This window comes from Glycine max, chromosome 16, assembly GCF_000004515.6.
Source record: "Glycine max cultivar Williams 82 chromosome 16, Glycine_max_v4.0, whole genome shotgun sequence".
In the NCBI taxonomy this organism is placed as follows: domain Eukaryota; kingdom Viridiplantae; phylum Streptophyta; class Magnoliopsida; order Fabales; family Fabaceae; genus Glycine; species Glycine max.
This window is the reverse complement of record NC_038252.2, coordinates 28,509,689-28,519,854: the sequence shown is the minus strand read 5'-3', so window position 1 is coordinate 28,519,854 and position 10,166 is coordinate 28,509,689. Positions and strand designations below refer to the sequence as shown.

At 34.3% G+C, this 10,166-nt stretch overlaps 1 protein-coding gene across 1 annotated transcript; it reads right to left on the bottom strand.

Moving 5' to 3' along the window:
- Positions 1–2,667: 2,667 nt before the first annotated feature.
- Positions 2,668–9,749, bottom strand: LOC100819035 (nucleolin). Its single transcript, XM_003548808.5, has 11 exons — positions 9,396–9,749; positions 7,702–9,098; positions 7,524–7,613; positions 6,983–7,447; positions 4,244–4,358; positions 3,982–4,149; positions 3,629–3,870; positions 3,410–3,500; positions 3,280–3,332; positions 3,110–3,194; positions 2,668–3,023 (listed from the first exon to the last, which is right to left on the bottom strand). The coding sequence occupies exons 1-10, from the start codon at positions 9,565–9,567 to the stop codon at positions 3,126–3,128; spliced, it is 2,862 nt and encodes a 953-aa protein (XP_003548856.1). The 5' UTR covers positions 9,568–9,749; the 3' UTR covers positions 2,668–3,023; positions 3,110–3,125.
- Positions 9,750–10,166: the final 417 nt, after the last annotated feature.

The window sequence follows — 10,166 nt, the reverse complement described above, 5'->3', positions numbered from 1 at the left end:
ATCATTTGATCTTAACCAATTGTGAGATAAAACTTGATCATATTTAAATATTTAGCTAATGTGTGACAATTAGTAACCTTGTGACATTATTAACTACTCGTAAAACAAAATTAACCATATTTATATTATATATGTAATTAGTCACGTGTGACAATCATGATCACCAACAGATCCAAGGGATAAGCAAGGGCCTTGGCTCCCATCCTTAGGACCCTTAATATGAAAAAAAAAATATAAAAAATACTAATAAAGGAAAATGTATAAAAAAAAATTGAGTTAATATTTAATTATTTATAGTAGATCATATCTCTAGTTTTACACTTCGAGAGTGCTAGTTTGGCTATGCTTTAAATTTTTCATTTGTGTGACAACTTTTTGCAGTTCGGGATTGCTAAAATAGTTTGGTGATTCTTCTTTATTCCTTTCTTACCCCTATAAAACTAATCCAAAGAGAAACAAAGGATAGTCCTCGCTTGGGTCAAAATAATAGAGGGGTGGAACAAATTACATATGGTTAGCATCATGGCACTTTTAGTCGGGTAAAGAGACTCCCTCTTAAAGTTTATCAATACAGATTACAACCCTCTATACGGAAGCAACTACAAATTTTTAAAAAATTACAAATACGGGTATCAGATTAAAAAAATCATCTGTATGGCTAACTATACTCGTAAATCAAGTAAACAATGTAACTGATAATATCTATCTTTCTGTTGATTGTAATTAAAGACTCGAGGTTGTATGCTTATTATAGAACAAAGAAAACTCTGGTTCTTTGGGTGTTGACGGAAGATAGTCAAAATCAGAAAAAGAAAACTCCCATTTTAAATAGTTAACCCAATCATCTGTTAACGGAGCTAGTCATTAAGAACCTCAAACACAGTTCTCACCAAATCTCCTTAGGGAGCATCATGCAGCCCAAATGAACACGAAAAGGAGGCCAATTTTGTCTAGCAATGCAGATGGAAACTAATCCTTGGTCAAAATAAGTCTTGGCCACTTCTGCATACGTACGCAAAGTAATTTTCTATTAAGAAACCCGCTATAAAGAAACAATGAGACAAGGTTTTAAAATATTGGGTTGAATAACTTTAACAAGGGATGCGTTTTTTTTTTTTATCACATGTATCCATCAGAGTCGAACTCGAAACCTAACGTGCTTTGTTATATGCCAGTTATTTTGTACTGAACTACTGATTGCATTTTTTAATAGACTATTATTTGAAAGCATTAAAATGGCCTTTTAATTTAAGTTGAATAGGAGAAAACAAAATGCTAAGGCTGAGTTATCCCTCACCTTTCCCGCAGGTGGAGAGAAGGTTAGCATTTCCACTTTATATACATATCAAGCCAAACCAAGAGGATAACAGAAAATGAGTTTAAACAGAAGACACGCACACAAAAACATACGTGTCTCCTATATTCGATTCAAGACATTTTACAACAAAATACATAATTGTCTCTTATCTGTATCACATTCACAGCTCACCATACAATCGAAGTTAAGAAAATATAACAAAAAAAAACAGCAGTAGCAGCAGCTTAAAAACTAAAAAGCTAAAAGAAAACATTTCTATTTGTATCTATTCTAAAATAAGACAGCAGGAATGTAAGGCCAAGTGAACAGAAAAGACCCTAAGAAAGTCCTAGTAAATTTATATTGAAAACGGAATGTATGACTACCAAATCTTGTGCATCCTACTCATCTTCAGTCCAAGTCTAGTTCTAGTATCTCTAACACAACCTATAAGCATGACACATTACATCTATGACTGATTTTGGTGGATTCTGTGATTTTTGAACAAATTAGTAGAGCTCAGAATAAATCATATTACACCTCGAACTTCTAGGTATTGCATAACTTAATCATTTAATATTCAAGAGACAGGCACTGGTCCATGCTACATCAAAAGTAGCATTCTTATCACTTTGCACCCACAACCTATTTATTCACTACAATAAAAATTCTAAAAACTATAGAAAGAGAAGCAACCTAGTAATCTTAACAGCAAAACAAACATTTTTCCACAATTCCATTTGATTGATGGTTCACAATATGTTTCACAAAACCGTCCAAAATAAATATCACTGACAGTTAAAACAGTAGGGAACATCCTTAGATGCCCTCGGCATTAGATATTCACACTCTACATCAACAGCAATTTTATTCTAAGTCCGCACCAAAGCTACATTAGAAAGTAAAAAATATGAAGATCTCCTCAAGGAAACCCAAATAAATAATTACTCAGCATCATAAGGAATCAAATCAATCATATAGATCATTTACTCCGTAACCATAACATTATCCATGAACATCATGCCAAATGAAAGTCAGCCTTTCACTGTATTTAGTCCCTAGTCTCATCTTCCAGTAAATTCAATAAACATAAAGTTCTCTATAAAAAGGCTGCTTCTGTATGGATATCAATAAATATTAGAAGGATCTCAGCCAATCAAAAGAACTCCAAAATATGGTAAAGCTTTCAGTTCAGATCAAAATTGGCTCCTAATAATGAAAGTGAACTGTAGCTAAACTCTCCAAAAGTCATCCATAAGGAATCACAAGAGCCTCAATATGCATATTCAAATATCAAACCTTGCCTATCACTTCATAAAAAGATAAATCCATCACTGGAAAGATTTTTTGCTTCCAATAGTCCTTTAAACTTTCCAATCACCAAATTTATATTTGATGAGTCAAAGATTAATATTGTACAATCAACAAAGCATCCTCAAATACAAGTCCCTGATCTCATCATACCTAAGTTGTTAAAGAAAATCTAGCCCATTCCATATAAATCTTATTAATACCTTACTCCAGGACCTGAAAGACAACCTACCCAACTATCATTAAACAATTTAGTCTATACCACCTATGCCCAAATAGATATAGATATATAGAAACAAACCAGGTGGAAGAGGAATAACAGAGAAGTGTATAAAATAAATATGCAACTTCAGACTTGTATGCTCAAGCCGCAAGCTTATATTTGAAGATGTCTATCCCACAATTCCAGATCCACCTAAACAAGAATAAAAATCCACAAAACATTAGAAGCGAATTCGCTGCTGCAAATTAGAATATAAAATTCTTAAAAATAATCCTTACCAAAAGATTCATCACATTAATAATAGTATCCATGCCCATGTGAGCCATCACCCCCGTAATAAGATGAATATGAACCTCTACCATACTGTAACATGAATAGCATAATTCGTAACTAATATTACAATTAAATTATATGAACAAAAGAATAGGTTTAAAAAATGTTAACTCACATCAGAACCGTAATAGTCCGGCGGGTACTGTCTGCTGCCAGCCCCAAAAGAATCTATAAAAAAAAAAAATTATCAAGAATATAAACATGCTTCTATATAATTAAGGATAAAAAGCAAGTAAAGGGTAGACCATGGTGATGAGTTCCAGGAAATATAGGTGGATCTGCATAATCCAATCGAGGACGTAGTCTAGTAGGCCCCATGTAATCAGGCTCAGGGTCCTAAAAGACAGAAATATAATCAATTCAAAGTAATAAATATTTTCCAGTTGTAAACAGAAGTAACATAAAATTTGTATGGAAATGTAACCACACGGATAAGCAAAATTAAAACAAAAATAAAATCTTACAGTCATATAAAATGGCCGTTTCATTCCTTGCATATTGTCATCGTATAGATATGGATCATCAAAATGCCTTCCCATAAAAGGCATGTCAAACTGTCCACCTGGGGAGTAGGGCCTCCTTGGAGGAATAGGCTCACTAGGGCCTCCATCAGGGATACCGTACCATGCTCTATCATGATAAGGTCTAGATGGTCCCGCAAATGCAGCACCTCGGCTACCTGCATAATGTCCACCCCTCACAGCTCCTGCTTTACAATATACTCAAATATTAAAATCATTCAAAACCTTCACATCAATACTTTAAATGCCACAATAAACTAGAACTAAAATATTTAGCAAGAAGTTCAACAAATAACCTTGTGGACCAAATTGCCTTTGACGGAAATCCGGATGCATACTAAAATCATGGTCATCCCGAAAACCCATTCTTCCAATTTGACTGTGTCCACCGCGATAGAAACTCCTGCCCCTGTTGAAATTTCCCCTGTTGTTGAAGGGCTGTCTTCCCCGCCCAAACCCCCTTCCTGTAGTAGGGATTCTAATTAGATAATTCAAATAAGGGTGTCAACAAGATAATTTAAGTTCCAAGTTAATTGGCGTAGAAAAAAAATAAGTAACCTGGTCTTGAAAAGGCTCCACTCCTAGCATGACTTATTCGGAACCCACCACTCATACCACCTTTGACAGCCTGTGTTTTAGGCAGCGGATTTGAAAGTCTAGCTCTCACTTTTATCTGAAAAGCATGGCAAAAATTTGTTCTTATTGACCAAATGGAAAATATGCAAAATCAAGTCAAAATTAAAAGCAAAATAAAATATAGGATATATTAGATGGGTGTAAGTAGAATAAAAACTAAACCCAAAAAAAGTGATACTGATACAATCATGAAAATTAAACTTTTGAGATAGACTGAGGGGGGAGAGGGACCCAAGAATATCAATAAACATGGTCGTCAAACTCTAAAATCAACTCATAGAATCATACAACTTAACAATTCTAAGTTGTAAAATGGATTTAACTCGTTCTCAAACTCATTAATCTTTTCCTGGTAGAAATGAATAGACTTGGTCAGAAATGCTCAAACCCACAGAATTGCAAGTCTAGCAGAGTCAACAAGTCTGTTTTTTGCATTAATATCTGCCCCAGATTGCCTAAAACAAATGTGTTTTGGCTGCCATTAGCCATTCAATGCATGTTCTACACGGTTTTATCAATGGAAGAGGCGGAAGGCCAAAATTCCACCACATAAACACACCATTGCACCTTATGGCGGGCCTCCCTTCACAAATTGCTTATGGCAGTTGGCAAAAAATCCACCATGGCCACTATTTAACAACAGTGGTTCTACATCAACTGAAAAGACAAAACAGAGTTCAAAGTTCAAACCCTCATATGCCCTCAACATTTGCAACCCATCAATTTAACACTGTTTTGCAAACCCAGCAATTTGTTCCGTAATCATGACCGGCAATTTGTCTATACAAATTTTCACCCGACAATCCAGGTCCATGACCCTTGAATCCAGCTGTGCATTCAAACAGGTTTCAGCAAACCTTTTCTATTATCAGTGTTATCTACAAAACCCTTATATCATCTGTATGACTTATATGTTCTGTTATTAGAGCTGTATGCAGAATCATTTTATGCATTTGGCTCACTGCTTTAAAGTCTTGCATCGGTATAATAACGCTAAAATTTAGGCAAGGTATCAGAATGATAGAAATGAGACAATGAAAATCATGAGTGAAGCACGACCTAAAGCTTTAGAAGAGTTTTACAAAGAGCTCAGCACAAAAAAATGAAGAATGTAAGATATATTAGTTTACCAAAAATAGAGAAAGAAAAACAAAAAAATTTTAATCAAGATGTATCAAGGATCAAGAATGGACAGTTTTGATCACAAAAAAAGATATTTAAGAGAGATAGGAGAGTTGTTTTTATAAGCTTTTCAATGATGGGCAAGGATTGACTCGTAATATGTATAAATCCAAGGAAATGAACAAAATTTGGCTTACTACCATGGAATTTGAATTGGAGAGGTAAAACAAATCCTCAAGACGATAGACAATGGTAAAATTGTGGGTCCAGAATAATGGTATTTCTATTGAAGTTTGGAAGTATACAGAAAAAGAAGGAATCATTTAGCTTACCTAAGTTATTTAATGAAATTTTGAGATCTACAAAGATGCCAAATGAATTGGAGAGATAAAACAAATCCTTAAGACAATAGACAATGGTAAAATTGTGGATCCAGAATAATGCTATTTCTATTGAAGTTTGGAAGTATATAGAAAAAGAAGGAATCATTTAGCTCACTTATGTTATTTAATGAAATTTTGAGATCTACAAAGATGGCAAATAAGTGGATAAAGAGCACTTTGGTTCCTTTTAAGAACAAGTGAGGTTATCAAATCCAAGAATTTACGTAAACTTGTGGAACTTCCATAGACTAGACTAAAACTCATAAAAGCTAACTTGAGGTATGTTTAACCTAGTTTTTATTTTTTGAATTAAGTTACTTTTATATTAAAGCTAAAAATAAGAACTTAAAAAAAGCAGAAACTATTTGTCAGTTTTCATTTTTTTTAAACTGTTCCTTCATTTGAAGCCAAAAATTGTTTGATAAGAAAATTTAAAAACTTAAATTTTAAAAATAGTTATCTCGTCCAATAAAAAAGTACATATATAAAATTAAAAGAAAATATTATGTAAATCAATTTAATTTTTTAAATAAAAACTATTTTTATGATAATAAAACTATTAAAATCATATAATGAAAACTTTTAATTTTAAAAAATGTCAAAAATTATTTTAATGATGATTTGCAAATATATAATATTAAAAAAAAAATATTAGTTACAAATCGTAAAATGTTTCAACTTATATATTGTTTATAAAGAAATAAAAAATAAGATTTTCATTACAATCAAACATTAATAGAAAAGCAAAGTAATAAAAAAAACATCTTTGAGAACATTAGGTTTTCTAAATGTTAATTTTATATCATGTTGTACGAGTTTACAAGTTGAGTCTACGAATGTTGCAAGAGTTTAAGCACAAGTTTGGTTGAGAGATTATTTCCAAGGAGACAATCAATTATTTTTCAAAAACTGTCTAGAAAGTTTTTATAAAAATCTCCATAATAAATTGAACCAAACCACAGACTCAAGTTTGACAATCTTATTTAAAAGGTAATTTCTTTCCAATCACTACAATTTAAAAATAAAGCAGTTGAAGTTTATAGGATTCCACTCTTCTTACATTGCTGAAAACCGGCAGAAGGGAAAGCAATGGAAAGAAGAGAATAATTCTGTACAAATGTAAAATCATGGTCAAGTAACACACAAGATTATATACCTTTGATGCCCCATCACCCAATTCTGATTTATTTACGCCATCAACACAAGCTACAGCAGCTTCATGTGTAGAAAAATCAACAAATCCATAATCCTTCCTCTTAGCTGAAGACATATTCCGTGCTAGCACAATTCTTACAATTTCACCATATGCTTTAAACAGCTCCCTCACATGATCCTCGTCCCAATGTGGAGGGAGACCATTAATAAACACAGACTTCACCTGTGCCATTATCTCTGGGTCTGGTTCATGTATGGGTTCAGCAAAGGCTACCTTAGCTGTTCGCTCAGCATGGCCAAAGATAACATCAGGCTTTTGTAGCCTCTTAAATGCAAGCATGGCGTCAGCATGACAAGAAAACTCTAGGAATGCAAAGCCCCGGCTCAAGCCCTCATGCTGAACATCTGGAACAAGTGTAATGCTTTCAACACCTTCAATGCCATAATCCTTCAGCTTTTGTTTAATCTGTCACCCATATATTAAGAAATAAGTTTACCAGCCAGAGAAGTAAATGCAACAGAAAAAACTGCTGTACACTTACAGCTTCTTTGGTCCAAGTATTGCAAATATTTCCCAAGAATAATGTGTCATTATCCTCACTAGGTGCAGTGCCACACCGCTTACCATGTATCTGCAAAAACTGAGGTAAAAACACAGCACAAAAGAAAAAGTAGAGAGCATAAAATCAAAGAAATAAACAATCAGATAGAGAAACATACGACAGGGTTCTTCATTTCAGACAAAGCTTTCTTTGCATTCTCCTTATTAGCAAACTTCACGAAAGCATAGCCCTTGTTTTTATTTGTTGAAGAATTCTTATGCAACCTGACTTCAACTATCTCCCCAATCCTCTGAAAAACCTTTCTCAGATCCTCCTCTGTAGCATCACGATCCAATCCACCAACAAAAATTTCATGTTCTTTTTTAATCTTTCGCTGATTTGCAATAGCCTCCAATTCCCTATGTTCCTCCTCCAATGCCAAAGTTTCTTCTGGAGGTTCCTCAGGATCCTCTTCAACAAGTTCCACCTTCCCTTGTTCTCCAAGATCGTACTTTTCACAACTCTGTAGTCCTTCACCATCATCTTTAATGGGATTAGCATCTTCTTTTTGCATCTGGGCTTTAACTTCTACACCAAAAGACTTGGTGTTCTCTTTATGTCCAGAAAGGTATGTTTCCTCTCCCTTTGCTTTCTCCAGCTCCTGCACTTTCAACTTTTCCTTTCCTTTGTCTCCTTCCTGTTCTTTCAACTCAACCTTTCCTTTCTGTCCCTCCAGTTCTGTCAACTCTCCCTTACCTTTCTGCCCTTCCAGTTCTGTTAACTCTTCCTTACCTTTCTGTCCTTCCAGTTCTGTCAACTCTTCCTTACCTTTCTCTCCATCCAGTTCTTTCAATTCTTCCTTACCTTTCTCTCCATCCAGTTCTTTCAATTCTTCCTTACCTTTCTCTCCATCCAGTTCTTTCAATTCTTCCTTACCTTTCTCTCCATCCAGTTCTTTCAACTCTTCCTTTGCTTTCTCTGCATCCAGTTCTCTCAACTCTTCCTTCCCTTTCTCTGCATCCAGTTCTCTCAACTCTTCCTTCCCTTTCTCTCCTTCCTGTTCTTTCAACTCTTCCTTCCCTTGGTCCCCCTCTTGATCTTTCAACTCTTCCTTTCCTTTTTCTCCCTCCTTTTCACCAGTACAATCTTCATTATCCGCAGATATATTGAGATCCACAATGGGTCGCCCCAGTCGCTTGAAAGAAACAGAAGCATCCTGGGAAGCAGCTACTTCAACTTCCATTACATCATTTCCCTTTTCCACCAATTCGCAAACCTTTTCAACAACAGGTTCATTCACTTCCATCGACTTACCTTCCGTCTCGTCAGATAATCCAACAGACCCAACACCTTGTCCCCCCTCCTTCTCACCCTCAACACTACCTGCACCAACCACTCCAACATCTTCCACTTTCTCTACCACCTCAGTATCATCTTCAATCAGAGTTTCATCAGTTACTGCCTCACATTGCTCTTCCGAATTTGGAGTATCAATTGCTTTACTTCTCGGTCTCCCCGGAGTCTTCTTTTTCACAAATTTTGCACTGCTAGCACTGCCTAACGATTCCTGCTCCACTGTTATTCAGAACAAATAAGGTCAAAATAAATAAAGAATCAACAGTTTCAAACGTGAAGAAACCCAAAAGGAATAAATATTAAATAAATACAAATTACAGGAAAATCGTAAGAGAAAAAAAAAAAACGAATTCCCCAACTACTACGTCATCATGGATGAAACAAACCTGAAATCCTAAAAACACGGGTTTCAGCGTAATGTCTAGTTTTTCTTTCATTTTATTTTCCAATCGAGACAGTTTCGTCTTCATCACAAACTAAAACTCGGAAACGAATAAAAGAAAAAAAAACGCTTACGAGGAGATTGATAGGGGTTGGAATCGGGTGCGGGCGAAACCTCGTTCTTCTTTGTGGCTCTGGTTTTGGTGGCGGTGGTGCGCTTTGCCGCAGGGGATTTCCTCGGCGGCGGCGGCGGCGTCTTCTTAGGGGTTGCGGATTTGGAAGCGGAATCGGCATTTCGAGTTCTCATGATTGATCTAATTAACGAGAATTAACCTCTGAATTCGAACAGAAGTGAAGTTTCCAGTTTCCAATTCTTTGAAAACGTCGAATTTCTCGAATCGAATCCTCCGTGCTCTTATAATTCTGCCACTTTAATTTTGCCTTGTTAGACTTAAATCATTCTGCCGTTTTTTTTTTTTTAATTCAGTCCTTTAAAAAATTATTTTGATATTAGTTTTTGAGGATTAGGTGAGAATAAAAATAGTTAATCAATCATTAGATTAAAAGGAGATTTTAAATTAAAAATATTTTAACTTCAAATGAAAATCTCATATAACAAATAAATTTTTAAAAGATTTATCAAATAAAATCAAATCGAAAAATTAATAATCACATTTTAAACAATATATATTTTAATTAAAGTAATCAAAACAATGAATATTATTTTCATGGCTCAATTTCATCTAAGTTATTTTTACTCATAATTTATGAATTGTGTGTTGCATTATTTATAATTAAGTAAAAAAAATATTAAATTTTAATATTTGTCGCTAAATAATGAGTATGTATAATAATAAATAAAAAAAGTGTATCAATAACATGTCTTTTATTTAAATTTATCTTATT

What these genes read in the sequence shown, in the direction of transcription:
- LOC100819035 (XM_003548808.5), bottom strand. Translation starts at nt 9,567, where the DNA reads ATGAGAACTCGAAATGCCGATTCCGCTTCCAAATCCGCAACCCCTAAG. An exon ending in AAGGCAATTTGGTCCACAAG is followed by an intron (nt 3,871 to 3,981) that starts GTTATTTGTTGA and finishes ATTGTAAAGCAG; the next exon opens with GAGCTGTGAGGGGTGGACAT. An exon ending in TCCTGGAACTCATCACCATG is followed by an intron (nt 3,333 to 3,409) that starts GTCTACCCTTTA and finishes TTTTTTTTATAG; the next exon opens with ATTCTTTTGGGGCTGGCAGC.